Source organism: Phaethon aethereus (assembly GCF_964289735.1).
Source record: "Phaethon aethereus genome assembly, chromosome: 6".
In the NCBI taxonomy this organism is placed as follows: Eukaryota; Metazoa; Chordata; class Aves; order Phaethontiformes; family Phaethontidae; genus Phaethon; species Phaethon aethereus.
This window is the reverse complement of record NC_138580.1, coordinates 38,689,563-38,708,315: the sequence shown is the minus strand read 5'-3', so window position 1 is coordinate 38,708,315 and position 18,753 is coordinate 38,689,563. Positions and strand designations below refer to the sequence as shown.

The window sequence follows — 18,753 nt, the reverse complement described above, 5'->3', positions numbered from 1 at the left end:
CTGGGAGCCTTGGTTTATAGTTCTTAACAGTCTAGTCTACACGTGTATTAAGAAGAAGTAGACTTTGTAGTTCTTTGCTATTGTTGTAACCAGATACCATAGGGAGGGGACAGTGTGGCGAGTAATTCTGGAGTGCAGAGCTAGGGGATCCCACTGAAAGGCCATTGCAGTTGCTTTTCAAAGGTGGTTCCGTATTGATCAGTGTTGGAGGAAATTGCTCAGCATTAAAGTGGGCTTGAAGTCCATTGTGCTAAGCACACCAGTAATACTGAGAAACATGATTAGAAGCTGGAATTCAGTCTCATGCTCTGCAGAGTAAGTTTATGGCTAAAAGCACCAGGATTACATGTGTGCTGCCCCTTGACAGAGACTGGAAGCATGCAGTTAACTCACTGTTTGTTAGGAAGGAAATGCTACTACAGTTGTTGCTGAGTGTGCTGTCATGCTAGGACCTGCAATTCTAGTGCAGCAGGAAAAGACAGAGTAACTTGAATGTGCTGCATTTCTTTATTCCACACTCTCCAGGGACCTGACCACTGCACAAAGTGTTTCCATTTTAAGGATGGTCCAAATTGTGTGGAAAAATGTCCTGATGGCTTACAAGGGGCCAACAGCTTCATTTTCAAATACGCTGATGAGGATCGTGAGTGCCATCCATGTCATCCAAACTGCACCCAAGGGTAAGTGCAAATTCTGTGAAGTGAGCCATCCTATTTGCTGTTTATAGCACATCATGAGTAAGATACAATTTGGCTTAGTAAGGGACTTGTCTCACTCCTGTGTGTGCAGCAGTAATGTAACCTTTGATTTCCAAGCGTCTCGTGACATTCAGGTTCCAGTCACAAATGTCCAGCAGCTTATCAGGAAAAAAGCTTACGCTCCTTTTGAAAAGCATAGAGAACAACTTTCCACAGTTGTGCATTTATCCTTCCTTCTAGCTAGCACTGGTTTGTAGCAAATGCTGCCGTCGACACTTAACGTAAGTGTAGGCCTGTAAAATTACTGTATTTTTAGTATTTACTTTTTGACAGAATTTTCATCTTTGCTCCTTGGTATCGACAAACTAGCCCAGTAACACTACGTGAGACGAAAGTGTTACTGCCCTCTTTTTCATATGTGGATTGATGCAAAAGGTTTGTCCGAAACTAGACTCTGTACAGGAGCCTGAACATCAATTTCTCAAGTCCTGTCTAAGTGGCCAAAATCACTTACTACATTTTGGAAATTTACAGCCCATGTACCTAAGCGAGAATTAGGAATCTGTGCAACAAAACAGTAGCAGTCACATACGCAACTATCATTTTGCATGGTCCACATAAGTTATAAATGTCTTCTCAATGAGACAGTTGGTGGTGTCCAGCACACAAAGAAAGGGAGAGGCAGCCAGGGGAAAAAAGAATAAAACTTTAGCCAGTGAAATAATCTTTGACAAGAGGCTCTTATTGTTTAGAAGCTAAAATTAAACCAGTAAATTATTCAGTGTAATCTTGATGTCAACAGCTGTTGCCATTCAGAATGAGACCTTTTGCTGGTTTTGCAAATCTAATTACAATAGAGCCATTAGGGAAATGAAAGTGAGATCACAAAGACACAGCCAGGATCTGTTACAGATTTGTCTTCCCCTTTAAGTCAGTTACACAATAAGAAAAATGCTGCTACTGTGGAAGAAGGGTGTCAGAAGAAACAATATGAAAAGATGAGCTCACTTCAGGAGCTCTGGTCCTGGCTTTAATAGATGGTGGAAGTGCCAATTCTGGTCGAATCTGACAGGCCCAGCTACAGATGGTAGATTTACTGCCCACCCTGCATAAGAAGTGCCTTGCAACTCTGCTGGCCTCTCAGAAGACCAGGATGCAACACTTCTTCCCATTCCCCCCTCTTTTCTGGGGAGATCTAACTGATCCTAGTGTTGCTAATCTTCATAGCACAGCTGTGTTTCTCCTAGACCAGGAAGGAGCAGAATGTTTTCTGTGCCTTTCCACTTCATATGTGTCATTATTTTGCAAGTGGGTGGTTGTTTTTATCTCCCTGGATAGAATGAGATCAAGAAGGGAGGCTTTTATGCCTTGTGATGAAAACCTGACATTCTAGTTCATAAACAAATAAGAAGAGCATTAGGCAGTTGTAACTGAATTTGCCAGTAATCATTGGCAATCCTTGGTGACACAGGGTTCCTTTATGCTGAATTATGTTGCCATTTAATCCTTGAACTTTCAGTTTTCCCCTTTTTTTTTTTTTGTTGTTGTGTGTGCAGCTGATTAGGTGAAAGAATGCCTCATTCTTTCAAACCCCAGAGAAATGACCAAGTACCAGTAGTAAAAGTGCCAGAGGTCTCACCTGGGTTACATAGGCAAAGGTGTGGTTATCACCCACATGAAGAGTTATCCCTTTGCCATGAGTCAAATACTATTCCTCATAGAAATCTTCATCCCCTTATCAAAGGGTTAATGTGTCTATTCTTAGGTATTTTGTCACCCCTTATAAAAACAACACCCCACCACCCCCAAATCTGGGTAAGCATCAGTATTCTTTTTGAGTGTTCCTAAAGACTTTCTGGCATGTGATTATGTTAATGAAACTGTTAATGACTTCCCCAGATGTTTGGTGGTTTTGGGTTGTTCATCTTCTTGCCAACATTGTCAGGGGCTGAATATGCCCACAGAAAGAAGGGAAAGCAGCTACTCTCTCCTTTTCTCCTTCCTTACTGAATTCTCTTGTTTCAAACCCTTCCTTTAGAAATTAATATTTACATTCCCCTCAGTCAAGATTCTTCAGTGAATTAGGTTGTGGAGGGAACACATCTTGATATTTGGCTCATGACTGAATGGTACAGAGAAATTGTAATTCTACTTCATCTAGCATGTCTGTTCTCCTCTCTGTCAGATCAATTGCTGGAATAAAACCTGTGCCCTCGCAGTATAGCTTGGGTACTCGTCAAAAGTGTTGAGCTGGTGCAGAGCAGGGCTTCCAGTGCAGTATTCTCTCATTCCCGCAGTGCTGCTCTCTTTGAATCAGGGTCCTTGCTAAAATGGGTTGTTAGTTCTCATACATTGTTTCTAGTCATCCCACCCGTTGCTGTCACCAAGGAAGATACCTGTCCCACCTCCCTGTTTTCTGTGAGCGTTTTGTCACAACTTCGCCATGGTACTTGCAGATGATTGCTTTACACCCTAGAGCGTGAGATTTTATAACACCATTCTCCTCCCTTATTCAAGTATAATGACTGCTTCTGTTAATAGGTGTGTAATTATCCAGCCCTGTTAATAATCTTACATTGACTAAGAGAACTATCAAGGAGTGACTTCCTTGGATGCAGCAGCTGTGCTTTTGGCCTTGCATCCCCATGATAAACATCAGCTACTTGAAGCCAGTTTGGAGCAGATCTGAGGCATGTGAGACAGCTATCCCATTTAATTCAAGAGAGTCAGAAAGCATTTGGCAGCTTTTCTTGCAGAGCTAGCCAAAATGGAACACTTTCAGAGAAATAAAATACTAATTATATAATAGCATTTGACAGTCTGCTTCCTCGCTGGGCAAGACACAAGTGGGAGGTCTCACTGGACACCACCCCTCATCATAGAAAGGCATTTTCACACACAACTTTTTGAAGGAAATGTATCACTCCTCATCAGAAGTTTATTATCCTTCTAAGCCAAGTCCAGCAAAGTCATGGGAGCCTTATCAACACGTGTGTGGTCCAGAAGGGAACTGAAGGCAGTAGGACTGTCTTGCCCCTGAAGTTTAGGTGTATTTTTAGGAAGGCATTGTGAATTCCAGATGAAACAAACAATAGTACAAATTCAGTGGCAACAAACTCTGAATAAGAATCTATTACTATGTTGTTGATGCAGAATTTCCTCCTACCCCCTGCCCCGGTTCAACTTTGTTGCTGCCACCATCAGTATACGCGCCCTGTTAGCTAAGAAATGCCCTTGTTTTGATTTGTCTGGCTTTATCCAAACCAATAGTTGGATGACCAGGTCATTGCTGCAACCAGGGTTTTCTCCTGTCCAGAGTTAATCCATTTATGACACTGTATAATAAGTTTTGTTTGTTTCTAATGACAAAGATTTCTGAGACTTCATTTGACTAGAAGCGACTTCGCTACGCCACATCTGTGAACAGTTAAGACCCCATGTTGCAATCTTATGGAAAGTTGATGAAAGACAATATTTGTGACAGAGAGAAAAACAATTGTTTCAGGAAAAAGCAGGTGTTACACCAATTTTCAAAACTTAAAACTGCTCAAAAACTTTAAAAACTGTTTTAACTCATCATTTTCTTTCAGAGGATGATTAACAGTAAAGCTAGGATGAGCTCCAAGTGTAATTTTCTGTATAAGCTGTATTGGACTGTTGCAAGGTACTGACTATATCATTAATAAATTGACATGTATCAGCTCATTTTACAGAGCAAACTTGAAAATGAAAATATCATCCAGACTCAAAGCAGAAGGAACCCTGGGGGTGAATGGAATACCACTGTGATGTATGGTTGTGTAATGCTTGTACTTATATGTGTCAAAAAGCCTGAAACCAAGGAAGTTACTTCCAGAGGAAAAATAACTGATGACTTGGTGGTGCAAAATAACTTGTTAATAGATATTGCCATTGCTCACACAGTATTGTACTTTGCTGCATGTAATCAGGACAGCCAGTCAGAGAGTAGGAAACTGTTAACATGCCCGGGAGTAATGGAAATTGCTCCTGGACAGAGTTTTCTGTTTGGGGCTGTGAAATCCACTGAAGAAGATTACAGGTTTAAATAAAAATCAATGGTGTTCAACTTGGAGTGGGTGAGGTCCAAACATTTTTCTCTTTTTGGATTCTAGTCCTATTCTCCAAAAGTCTGAGAGAATAAATGTACAGATGTGAAATGACTCCAAGACAATAGACTCTTTATGTTAGTCTGTTAGGTATCTGAACTAGTAATGGGCTCTCAGACCTCTAATTTGAAGAGGGCCTTTTTATTTATAGCAAGAGTCTGAGCTCAGCTTCTCTTGACATACTAGGAAATGGAAGACCTAAAAAACTTTTTTCAGCCTCCTTCTCTACCGAACTGGTTTTCTGCAAATTGCTGAGAATGCCATGAAAAGAAGAAATGTTGCATATGTTTGAGACTAGTTAGAATTCACACAGTCCTGAATTCTGAAGTCCCGAAGCCCAGGACAGCTGAAATTTCAAAAAACACCCATCAAGAGTTCTCTCTCTTGTTTTTGAATCGCGTTTAAATCTACCCTTCCCACTTTATGCATTAGCTGTCCAACTGGGTATTTAATGAATCCTTTTTATGTCTGCACATTTGCTGAAGGGAACCGTTATTGAGGAAATCCTTACAATTTGTGTTTGCATGTCACAATTCAAGTAAACAGACAAGGTAAGGTTCACTATTATTCTCTCTCCCTGGTGGGCGAGTAAGAGGAAATTGAATTCACTGAATTTATTTTATAATGGCAGAGTGATAGCTAATGTAAATGCAGCAAAAGCTGATGAGTGGCAAGTGATGGTGAAGTGGAAAGATCATCTCATGGGAGCATGTTTGAACTCTCTCACATTTTTGACATGCATATCCCTCTATCAAAGACAAACTGAAAGTGGGAGACTTTAAAAAGAGTTTGGGATCAGACCTTAAATTTAAAATGCCTCAACAGAAGTGTGTTTCAGTCTACTGATGTGTCAGATCACCTGCTTCTGTAGTAGATGTACAGCCGAAGAGCCTGTTATTAAAATGGTTCTGAGATCTTGTTAAAGAGTTGAACTAGGTGGTTTGATTTCCTTAAAATGCTGAGAGCTGGATGCTCCCCATGGCTACAGAGGGAGTAGCTGGGTGTGCAACACTAAAGGGTGTCAAGATGTCTCAACCCCTAAAAGCTTAACATTACATATGTGAGAGTCCAGACTGCTGTGTAAATGTGTCATTAACTTGCTATTTGAATGCAGAGGACCCAGAACACCACTTCACCTATTGCTCTTCCTGAGGACCAGGAAAATCCACACATATCCATGTTTTGCAGACAGACTCTTTCCCCCTAGTTGTGCTTTAGTGGTGCTGCATAAAGTGATTCCCTGCATTTCCATTGCCTTTGGTGAGCATCTGCTCATTTTGCACGTGTAGGACTTTTGGCAGCATCTAAGGAAAGCAGAATAAAATGCTTGAATCAGCAAACAACATTTTACTCTGCTTTTTGTTGTTGGAAGTTCATCCTTGAGCTTCCTTAATAAAAGTATAGTCAGCTTCCAAAATATTTATGCTTTTGCCCTAGCTAGGAACTTAGAACAGAATGAACAATCGCATCAATTACAATAAGAAAAAAAGTTTTGCATTGTGCTCCTGGAGGTCTCATCTTGCAAATGAACAGCTTTTGTGCAGTAATGACTGGTTTGATGATTCAGACAACACCCAGAAAAAGCAACTCTATTGTCAGGACTCCCACATATGCAGGTGAAACCTGCTTGAAGTGTTGTCTGAGCCAAGACATGTCCAATCTTGGAGTGCTGTTTATGTTGCTATTACTGTTCCATTGCAAGCTTTTTGTCACAAGCTATAATTTTGTGGTGACTTTGGTCTCTTGAGAGTTATAATGAAGAATGTGTCACAAAGAGGGGATTCCTGCTTCTTGGATCTGTGAATAACAGATTTCTCTCTTTCTGTCCCTATTTTCAATTTGGATTTGCTGCAGGTGCATAGGGCCACGTATTGAGGACTGCATCGGCCTGATGGATAGGTACTTGCTGAGTGATCGTTCCCTGTGTGTCTTCCATCCTCCACGTGTGGACAAGGGCGCATGCGTGTGCATGTCCTTGTGAATGGCAAATGACGCCTTTTGTTCTGTAATTGCCTGCAGGTGTAGAGGTCCCGCTAGTCATGACTGCATTTACTATCCATGGACACGACAGTCCACTTTACCACAACATGCTAGGTAACATCCACCACTTTTCCATTTTTGTATGCAAGGTCCTTCCCTGGTTACCATAGGAACGTTATACTATCCAGTTTGTTCAGAAACACCGGTTATGGGGAGAACATAATTTGTCCTTAAGTAAGATATGCCTCTGAACGTCCAAATACACTTTTCCATTTGAAAGCCAATTAAATATTTTATGCGTTTAGGCTGATTAGAAAATGCCATTTTTTTTTAATTTTATATTTAGGTTAAATGAATAAGGGTTCAATTCTGAAATTTTCTGCAGAAATACATGTTTCTTGATGAAATTTTACTAGAAGTAAATATGGTGAAAATTCTGGTTAAATTGGAATTTCCTTTTTTCCTGTTTGGTGTTTTTGGTTTGGGGGTTTTTTGTTTGTTTGTTTTGTTTAGACAGAGCTTAAAAGCAAATGAAGCTTTTTCTTCCATACCTCTTCTCTGGAAAAAAGTAAATGTTTCAGCAAAATTGAATTTCTTTCTTAAGTTACATAACACTATTTTTTGATTTTTTCTTTTCATTTTCTGTTTAAAAAATAAATCATAATTTTATTTTTCAGTAATGATGATCAAAGCAAATTTTATTTTTCAGTAATGATGATCAAAGCAAATTATATGTAGGAGGACTCCCAAAATATTCCAGTTGTATTCAGCATTCTTTTTCATGAAAGACCTTCACTGCGAGTTTGTTTATTTTTAAATTCAAACTGGTTAGTATGACTTCCAGGCTTTGGGATTACTGTCATGAGCTAAGGCTGGATGGAAAATATATCATTTCAATCAACTTCACCTCATTAAGGATTTTACTTTGGTTTTCTTTCTTGTCTTTAAGAAAAGATTTTAAGGTTGCCTTTCCTTCCTAGTTGTGTACCTAACGTGCATATTCCTATTGCTAGCTGTTGAGGGAGAACATGCTTAGACTTCAAAAACAGTATTCTTTAAATGCTATCAAATGGTAAACTTGTTTATTTAAATCAATATCGGTTCTGACTTAATTCATGGACCAAAGAATAAGCAACGGAAGAAGATGGTGTTTTCCAGTATTTCAGTGGGTTTTTTTAATCTTTCTGATCTGGGATATCCAGCTTGAGGTACTTCCACGGGGGAGTCATCCAAACTGAGTTGCCCAAACCAAGCAATAAGTTTCAAAGGTCCCTATTTTGTGAGCTTTACTCAAAGCACAAATACAGAAAAGGTATTATTATTTGCATAAGTTAAGGGGCTTACCAAGCTATGGAGAATGAAGGCCATGCTGAAGTTCTTTGCTTTAGTAACCAATTTAAAAATAACATGTATTTCATCAATTGGATTTTTAATCAGGCTTTGAGGGAACGTTAAGGGCTTTATACTGGGAAGACAACAACTTTTTGTCTGTAGTACAGCAGTACAGGCTTCTCAGTCTAGCTTCCTCTGTTAGCCCAAAAGCCAGTCTAGACCTTGTTCACTCTTTGATCCAAGTGGTATAACTCCAAAACTTACTTTGCATTGAAAATGTTCAGGTGGTAGTAAAGTCTCTGGAGGCACTGCCAAATACCCACTGAATTTGATGGAAAGGCTGCTGTTAATCACAATGGGTGTTAGATTGGGCCCTGTATTTAAAAGTGGAATTAAAGGAGTGGAACCTCAAATGCGATGACACAACACTAAAGAAAATGTTGTCTAGTAGGGTGCCAGGCTTAAGCCACGTGTTAGCAGACAGTGCCTATTTTGGCTTTTATAATGTGTAAATCATAGGTTTTGTCTCTGTGAACCAACTGTCAAGGTAGTAAAACAAATTATCAAGGGGGTTGGATATTAAAGCAATTGTTTTACTCTGCTGAAGTGAGTAATTTCCTGCTCCATTCAGTCTGAGGAGGAAGACCATCAAATGTTTCCTTTAGATCTGATGGATTTTTTTTCTTCTTTGTTCCAAATTTGCTGGATTTATTTTAGGAAAAGTGTTTAAATGTCAATATGTATGTATTCTTTCACTTTCAAGCCAAAGAAGGAAATTTCATAGCTTTGTATTTATTAGATCAGTGAAATTGTGCATCCCCCCACCCTTGTGAAAATGGTTCATTTTGTTTGGGCTAAAAATGGACAAAACTGCACTGGCAAAAGTGATACTTTTTATTATAATAGGGGTGTAAATCAAAAGTGGATGTGTTTCACTTCATATAGAACCTTCTTCATATCCCTTTAACAATTGGTGTGCGCTCCCTAGACATACAGACCTTAAAATAATTAATAATCAGTTTTACCCTTATCCATCGACTTAAATGTTTTCCATTGATGGGAGTTAGCAGTGAGTTGAAGGGCAGGGTTCTCTGCTTTTTCAGGCAGCTGAGAGTGAGAACAGGGCTCTAACCACAACAGTGAGATATTTCTCATCTTCACCTGTTTTCATACCAGCATTGTTTTTCTTTCCAGTTTTGCAGTTTGCAAATTGGTTTTGCCATGATCCATTGACTTGAGGGCTTTTGTAAGAGTCTGGTAGAATAGCAAAGGGATTCTTACTGTCGTGTTTAATAAAGATTAATCCGATGTGCATCACATGGCTTGCTTTCCAGATGACTGATGAAAGTTTGTTTTTTCTGCTTATGTTTGGTCCCTTACATTATGTGGAAAAAAATCCTTTTGGCATTGCGTGTCTTTCGGCATAGGTGTTTGGTGTTTTTAAAACCCTTAACTTCAATAGAGTTCTGTCCAAGAGGATGCAAGAAACCTGTTTCTTTTCCTGTTTCCAGCTCAGTGCCACGTATAAGGGCTATTTTAGCCCTTTTCCTCTATGCTACTTCATGGATTTTTTCAAATGACTATTAGGTTACGTGCTGGATCTTATGTGCCTTTTTTTTTTTCCCCTGTTAGGACCCACACTTATTTTTCATGTGTTCCATTTATCCTCACAAAGGTTTTCACTGTATTCTTAACTGCGAGTTCCAACTGTATGGGAGTTAGAAGTCACGGGAGAAATGAGTACCTCTTCCCGCTTGTGGTTAGTTGCAAATTCTGGTTATCGTCGTTATAGCGCTTGATTTACTGTAGTTGAAATCAAATGACAGGGGAAGCCTTTCCTCACATTTGTGACATATTCTGCCTGTATTGATACCATGTTTAATTCATGGCGTTCCTATCACAATGTTGTCTGATTGTAATTCGTGTGATTCACGGAGTCTGTTTGCTGAGCAGGTTTTCTGGCTGACCTCTTCAGGCTGCTCAGGTGACACAGAGGCCCAAAGGAATGGGACAGGCCAGCAGAGAATTCCCTATGCAAGGTGGAGTCCTTAGCTGGCATGTAATGAACATCACTGCTTCTTTGTCTTCCTTTTGGTCTCCTTCTTCCCTTCCTTCCCTGCCATGCTGAGAATCTCAGCCCAGGGAGCAGAGAGGAGACTAGAGCCTTATGTTCTGGCCTTTTTCAGCCTCTCGTAGCTCTTCCTGTTCTCTGCCTGGGGGGAGTAGGTACTAGGTTATTATTGTAAGGCTACAGTTTGGGTTCCCCCTTCTGTATCAGCCTTTCCTAGAAATCCCCAAAGCAAAGATGGACAGCAGATGGAGGCTGGAATTTCCCAGGGTACCCAAAGGAATTATCTGTCCTCCTTTCCTGCCCCTTACTAGAATGCCACTCATCCTTTCAGTACCTTCTTACAATTGTAGCTAGTGATTTCTTTGAGTGGACAAGCATACTTGTTAGCTCTGGAACAAAGAGCAAAAAGAGGAGTATGCCTCCTTCAAAGAGTTGGGTAACCATTGCCTAAAAGGACGATTGAAAAACTGTAAAAATAATACTGTGCTGTTCATTAAGAAAATTACTCTAGGCAGTCACGAAAGGCTGGTTCTTCTGCACTCCCCTGCTCCCAAGTCCACCAGAAACATTTGGCTAACTCAGTTGTTGAAGCTAGGCTGTGGACAAAGTTTTTACTTAAAATATGAATTTTAAATGTGTTCATCCTTCCGATGATTCCTTCAGCTTAATACTAAGAGAGGAGAGGTCATCAAAGGAGGAGTGAAGTTTCTGTTTTCCGCTGCATGTGAGATTGCAAATCTGAAGGTGTGAAGCATGTGGTGGCTATGATAGGAAAGAACTAGCACCTTGATGTTACTGGTCTGAGTAAAGTGATGTCTCTATTCATGCCCTAAGAAAATTTCATTCACATTTCGCTTTTAACTAAAAGAAACTAATTAGCCAGGACCACCGTTGTCAAGTGGTTACATAAAATGATGTGTAGATGTTAACTGAAATTACAATCCTAATGCTAGCTTTATATCAACAAAGGACGTCCTCTCGACAAATCATCGCTTCCTAAACAAAAAAGCTCTTTTTATGTACTGTGTGTGTATACAAGAGCTAATTAACAGTAAACCCTGTGTAATGCAGGCAGATCCTTTCATAGCTGCTTTGTACCCCTGCACAGTGTGACTACAATAGAATTTCACAGCAGGTCTGAGTAGATGATGGGGAAGGGAAACCTCCTCTAATAAACTGTTAATGTTAATTGCTTTTATGGCGCTCTGTTCCATTGCTTGGAGGAAAGCGTTCCATATGCTCTGTATTTTTATAGAATAATTATGGTTGTTCTGGAGGGGAAGAGGAAAAGAAACTTGTATAAAATAAGAGGAAAATTAGGATCTGTGAGTACAAACTAAGCTACATTACTTGATTGGCAAAAGATGCTACTCTTGAGAGACTTTTAATATGGAGCTTTCTGATGCTGTATCAGAACAAAGCAGTTGAAGAAACAGGTTTATTTTTATTTTTTAAGAATCAAAACTAGAAAAACAGGCAGTTTCTCGTCCTGTGTCTGCGGGTTGGATAGAGCTTAGACTCGATCTGCTTTAGGACAGACTGATAGAGAAACCCCTGTTCTGTGTGAGAACGTGCTGCTACTGAACTGGTTCTCAAACAGACCTTTGCAGTGGGCACTTTAATGTCACAACGTTTCACTGCCTGGAGCTTTAGGAGGAATATGTTTTGAGTACCCCTGTGACATGAATGACAGTCACTGCAGTGATTTCTTGAGCTCCCCCACTTCTTATCACTCCTACTTAGTAAGACTGCTCTACTTAGGAAATGGCCTAGGTGGGTTTTCCTTCTTTTCTGCTGTACAGATCTGACCACAGATCAACAAGCTCTCATTATATTAAAACTTCTGTTCTATAGCACGGTCAGAAAGATGTCTGGGATCTGCCAGGGCTTCTAGTTCACCTGCTTCACTCAGCAGTGTGTGGCTGGTGTGGTCTCATAGTATGGAAGGGTTTGGTAGGATCTGCTGCTACAAGGAGAAATAAACTGTTAAGTTTGGAAGAGTGAAAGAACTAGAAGCAATTGTCACACAAGTGCTTTTTAAAATCTGTTTGTGTGGCTCTAGTAGTTTAAGGATCCTGTTGAGTGCACAGGATAGAATAAGGCCAGAAATCTGATGTTTCTAGTAGTTTGTTGTACAAAGAGCAGAATATGAGCGAAATACTCTTGCGGTATATTGAGATTGTTGAGAGACCAAGTTTCTCAGCAGCTGTGCTCGTTTGATGGGTTTAGGCAATATTCATGATTGCACAGCAATGCATGCCAAACAGAGGAATGCCACAGTGAGGTTATAGTAATCAGCTTAGTATGTCTCCTTGTGCATAAGTGTAGCAGTCCTTACTGTCTCACTCGATATTGCCTCAGCCCTTGTGCCGCCTTGAGCTGCTGAGGTCTGAAGAAGCATTAGTGCAGCGCCCAGTCTTACAAAGCAAGCAAGGAGGTTTCTTGTAGAAATATGCAGGGTCTTGTATTTGGTCTGCTTGGCACAAGTTCGTAGTACTTCTGTTATCCCCGAACCTCATGCCAAGTGTTCATTAAGTCCCACACCTCTGTGGTTTGAGTACAAGGTCCAGTTTGGTGAGCTGCATGCATGTGTTCAGCCCCACCTTAACAGCAATCTTCTCAGTTTCATGAAGAATATATGGAAAATATACAGAAAGCATTAAACACAATATTTACCAAGCACTGGAGTTTTGTCAGGTCGTAACCAAATTTCTTTGCAGAGGGTTCTCAATAAAAGCTTTTTTTTTTTTGCTTTGCTACCACAAGTTGCAAAATAAATTTTCAAATACATTTAAAATAAGAAAATTCTTTGTTCAGAAAACTGACTAAATTATTTTTACTGAAACTGTGAGCAGAAAAAATAAGAAGTGATTGGGCCAAACGTGATAGGTCACTGCTGAAAGACAAGAAGCATTAGGAAATTCCAAATTGGAAATGGTTTGTTAGAGTGGAAGGCAACACACAGACCTATTGCAGAAGTCACTGCTTTTATTCTTCATCAGGCTATATACGTCTTGTGTTGGCTGTCTACTGGTTTGGCTACACAAATAATATATGATGCAGAAATAAAATTGTGCCATGAAGAAGTGACCTTATTATAGAGCAACAGTATATATCTCGCCATTCTCCAATGGGTTTCTTTTATGGCTTGAAATGAGGATTTAATTTAGATTTAATGTTGTTATAAATTAATTATCTATTATTAAAAATACATTTGTAGAGCGTTAGAAATATGTAAGATGTAGAGTTGTTTAAACCTCAGTGAATGGTTTCTTAATAATTCTTTAATATTTAACATACAATAAATCAGAACTAAAGCTTGCAGTCTTACTTCCAGTCTGCCTGTGTAATGCAGGATTTGTCACTCTTTTGTATTTAGACAGTTTCATGACAAATGTATTTGAGTCCAGCCAAGACTTAATTGTCTGCATTCTGGCTTACTCACTGTGACCTGTCAGGTGATAAAGGTACTGCAATTCTTGCATAAAATGGGAAGCTCTTGGTTGGGGTTCTTCAGAACAGCACATTGGTAGTGGTATGCTTGTGTTGTAAGCATGTATAAAGTCAAGTCTACTTAATTAGATCTCGTCAGATCAAAGTTAGTATCTCAAGCCATGCAATCTACTGTAGGTAGGAACTGCATTTGGTTTTGGGATAGATTTACTCCTTCCTTGTGTCTATAAAGTAGTCTTGCAAGAATTTCCCCTCATGCAAGGTTTTCCCTTGCCTATTTAAAACCAGTTAAATATTTGCTGGAATGTTCAAGCGTAGAACACTTGATGCAGATGAGAATTTGTATTTGAAGTTTCCTGTTGTCATTACCTTTTCTTGTTTTACATACAAAAATGTATGTTCTACTCGGTTAATTTGCAACATTTTTCCAGCATTAGATCAAAAATAGCGGATAACCTGTTAATGATGATAATACAGTTCACAGTCAATCTTTTTCATTTGTTTTTGCAGAAATGGAAGTAGCAGCTTTCAATTTGGTAAGACATTTTGCAGTTTTACCAGTGTGTAGCCTGCAAACACAATGGTAAACTATTAAAACAAGCTATGGGTTTGAAGGAATTAACAAGCTTCTGTCCTTTGGTGCTACGTGTGGAAAGTTGTACAGTAGCAGTTACCAAAGGTGGAAACGTTACCACAAATACCAGCAACCATGCAGGAATAGAGCATTAATAAACGAAGTCTTTAGACCAAATTAATTTTTTTCCTGTCATGCTGTAAAGTGAAGTAACAGGGTGGGAAAATATCATACACATTATCTATACCTTTGGGCTTTTTGTATGAAGGGTTTCAATTAACTACATTCAAATTGTAATGGGAAAGAGGGCTTAATACTAACCTCATTTGCCATTCAGTGCCCTCTCTCTGTTAGTTCAACTTACTTTGTATCTCTTTTCTGTAAAGTAGAGGTGTTTTGTGGTGTTATGCCTCTTTTCTACCTCATCATAAAGGTAGTGGATAGAGTTGAACAAGAATGTAGACCTTGTACTTCCATAAAGACTGACTGTTTTCTCAGGACTATGTAAACAGGCTTTACAGAAGAGCCACCAGGAATAATTAAGACTTTGTACATTGTGCCTTGTAGTAAAGAAGTTTGGGAGCTCAAACAGCTAAAGATTATTTTGGTTGAGGGTTAAAGTGTAGAGCCTGATAATCATCTAAACATAGATAGTTAAGGAACAAAAGTTTGCTTAAAGATGGTGCTAGTCTAGCAGGCTGAAAAGGAGGGTAGGGTGTCTGTCTGTCTGTGAGCTGATTAAATGGATGAAATTTGAGGAAAGACACATTCAAAGCAGCAAGATGCCAATGCATTTCTAATGAGGATTATTAATCCCTGGAATGATTTTTTTCCTGGTAATGTTCTACTCTCCAGCATTAGACTTGTAAAATCAAGACTGAAACTTTTCTCTTGCAAGCACGATGAATTTGTGCCAAGTCTGTGGACTCTGTTATACAGATACTCAGGCCAGAGGATTTAGTTGGTTCCTCCTCTTTACAATGTGTGACATGGTGCTTCCATGTCTGTGGTGATAGTTTCCAGCTACAATGAGCTCTTGGCTCATGCTGTAGGATTAGGACCCGGAGTTCCTCCTTTGAATTTTGATTCTTAGTACCGAGTTGGACACAGTCAAGCAAATGTAGCTGCTGAATATTGGGCTTTGGTTCCTGTCAGCTTTGGTGAGACTTACTGTGCTGGTAAAGGCATGGAGTGAGAGTTCCACGTGACTTTACACAAGGTTTCTGTTATGCTGACATACTCTTGTTCATTAACAGTTAGATCAGTTAAAAGTCCGAGTTTTCTGACTGTCCTTTGCTAGGAGAGAGGAGAAACTCACTCAGATCTTACCTGTTTGAACTCTCTTGCATCGTGCCTATATTCACTTGGATGAGATATTTATTTTGAATAAATACAGTAGCATTTTTGTATTCTAGTTGTTCAGCATTTTTATTTGATGTACAACTGAAGGCAATTTGGAAGTTTGTCCACTAAAAACATAAATTTGAAGGTCTCATTTGTCCATCTCTTTCAGGTTTTCTAAGCCTTAGATACTAGTGAAGTACTTAAGTATCTTGTATTGTTCTGTAGTGCACACTCTTCCTCTTTTGATCTTTTTTTCTTTTTTGTCCTCTTTTCTTATTGTCCCTCCCTTCCTTTCACAGAAGATGCATTGGTAGAGCTGGGGCTTTGGTACTATGAAGTTTTAGAATGTGTGGTATCTAGATGTTGTTTTTATTTGTATGTAACCTTTGAAAGTGAAGTTTTCTTTAGGGGTGACAGTAGTTTTGTCAAAAAATTTCATGCTTTTTTCAATCTGATGTAAATTTTTAATGACGCCATCTTCACACACTGATGGACAAGCTCTTCAGCAGACATATTGGCTGTTTAATCAATAGAAGATAATGCAGATGATAATTTCTGTAGTTGCCTCAGATTGAGCAGATGATCAAATAGGCAAGGAAAGATTGTGGGATAGCATGAAGACAGGTGCTGGCTAGTTCTGATTGAGCTTTTCACTGGCAGAGAGTTGTGAGAAAATTACTGTGTATTTGTCTTTTCTGGTACCTCTCTCGACAGGGCTGGTAATCCCTCATCCTGAAGAGTTGTGGCATTTATGCAGAAATTTTGAAACAAATTCAAGAACAAATGTTCTTGTTCTTGAACAAGTGTTCAAAAAACGTGTGGATGTGGCGCTTCAGGACATGGTTTAGGGGACATGGTGGCGCTGGATTAATGGTTGGACTTGATGATCTTAAAGGTCCTTTCCAACCTAGTGATTCTGTGATTCTGTGAAATGTCCTTGTCATCAGGACAAAGGCCAGACTTTGGTTAAACATGGTCCAGTCATGATGTAATCCCTGATTTGTAAGTTCTATGAAGTTTTTCTTTTAATACCTGCAGGAAAGTTGTCTGAAATGCAATCAAACTTTTAAGGTAGAAGTGTGAACTGTTTCCTCAAATAATTTGTCTTAGACTCCCAATACCTTGCCTGTAACATAGTCTATCTATTAGAAACACAGGCTATCAAAGCAATACAGCAAGATGTTACTTGCCTCTTAAAATGCTCGCTTGGATTTTCGTTACGTGTTCTTTCTTTACTCGCTGTCCCATTTTAACTCCTAGCTGTTTAGTTGTAGTAAACCTAATGATGTTTATGTAAGTCACTGAAATTTAGTAGCACAGAAACTGTAAAGCAACATGAGTGAAAAGAAGAGGTGACAGTGGAAAAGTAGATGCAAACAGAAGGACAGAGGATATGGTTTTAATTATTTGTTACCATTTGTTTTGCTGCAGTTAATGCTGTTAAGGTTCAGCCAAGTTAGAATTTGTAGGCTTGATGTGTTAATGAGTATAGTCTTACAGGTCATGCTGAAGAGGAGATAAGACATTGTGATCCCTACTTTTGGATATATAGCATATTAATCTTGAAAATAGTGGTGGGAGCATGGACCATAATATACGGATCCTGTAGGTTGGTTGGTTAAAACCAAAGAAACAGCGATGACCTGGTAGATAGGAAGGAAGAGGACTAATTCTAGTTGGGTAATTCACCAGCATGGTAGTGGCCAAACTGGTCTCTTCTGAGTACCCAGTAGGCTTGAATCAGCCATCAGGGTATTTTCAGTTCATTTCAGTGGGCTCTGTATCAGTGGGAATTGCTTTATTTGATTGAATAACCTTCCTTAAAGAAAAGGTGTGAATTTCAGAAATAAATTACCTCTTTGCCCGTCATGGTCTGATGTAGGGGGATGGGAAAAAATTAAAATTATTCCTGCATTAAAAATGGACCACTAGTTGTTAATATGCGTAGTCTCAATCACAGTAAGGATAATAGACAAAGAACAGATTGAAAAGATAATATTCTAGCTTTAAAATAGTCCCATCTCCTCTAGCTATGTTTTTTCCCTCCCTCATGGTAGTGATATCCTCTGCATGTAAATGACTTGGATGCAGGCAAAGTTTAGTGCTGTCTCACCGCTTCAGCTTTGTGTGAACTCTCTCTTCTTCAATTTCCTGGATCAACCAGTGGATGATCAGGCTCCAATTTCCAAACTTTGGGATGTTTGAGTCATCTTTTAATCAACAGATTTTTAAACTGAGGGAGCTCTTTCCAGGAAAATTCCAGTGAGAAAAAGGCAATTACTAAGAAATCAAAGCAAAACCTATAGCTGTGGCAGTGTGTTTGTGTGTATTCTCTCTAGCTGGTTTTGTCAAGGGGTTTGTGGCAGAAAAAGGAAAACAAGATTTTTAAGCTGGATCACAGTTTCCCCAGCTGCTTGCCCTGATTTGTACTGGGAGTTTAGCAGCTATTGGAAGAGGAGTATTTTTGACATTTGGAAGATGCATAGGTAAGGCTGTATCTGCAATAAATTCTGGAATGTTCTATCATACTGAAATTTGGGAGCTGTTTTACTAAATTATCATTTGCCTTTATGTGGGCCATACTGTACTGCAAAATAATGATAATAAAACAGCTGTTGTAGAGTCTAGGTTACTCTGAGCAGTATCCTCACCATGGTCACAAGCTGTTTTTCTAATCAAGTCACATCTGTGGCTATCAAGATGATAGGAGGTTGCTGTGTACATAGATGCAAAAAAAACCCCCATTGGTAGAACTGAGAATAGAAGATGAGGATAATATTGACAAAGACTGGTTTCCCTTGGCTCCCTTTACAGCCAGTGAAGTGAAATAGATTCCTTTGGGTGGCTGTGGATACAGGAGAGGGGAGTGAAGGTGGGTGGATTCGGAGCTTCGAAGTTGAATAACTTTTTTTTTTTTTCCTGAGTGGCCTCTGGGGAAATGCTGGCAGTGGGCCAATGGCTAGAATTAAGAGGAGTTGCAAGAAAACCAGAGTTTCTCTCTGCTTCACTTATTAATATAAGAACTACTAGGAGATGACTGATAAATTATGGACATAGAAGAATTTTTGCGCCTATTATTGTATAGGAGATGATCCTGTATAAGCCTTGTGTCAGAAGGAGGATCTCAATTTTATCTGAGTTTTTCCCCATAATCAAATGGGATTTTCTAATGAT

General features: G+C 39.3%; 1 protein-coding gene across 1 annotated transcript in view; it reads left to right on the top strand.

Moving 5' to 3' along the window:
• ERBB4 (erb-b2 receptor tyrosine kinase 4) overlaps positions 1–18,753 on the top strand; it is a gene marked incomplete at its 5' end in the record, with an annotated part of 635,614 nt that overhangs the window by 482,553 nt on the left and 134,308 nt on the right. Inside the window, 2 exons of the mRNA XM_082001544.1 lie at positions 526–680; positions 6,845–6,919. Coding sequence (XP_081857670.1) covers positions 526–680; positions 6,845–6,919 — 230 coding nt within the window. The remainder of the gene's footprint in view (positions 1–525; positions 681–6,844; positions 6,920–18,753) is intronic.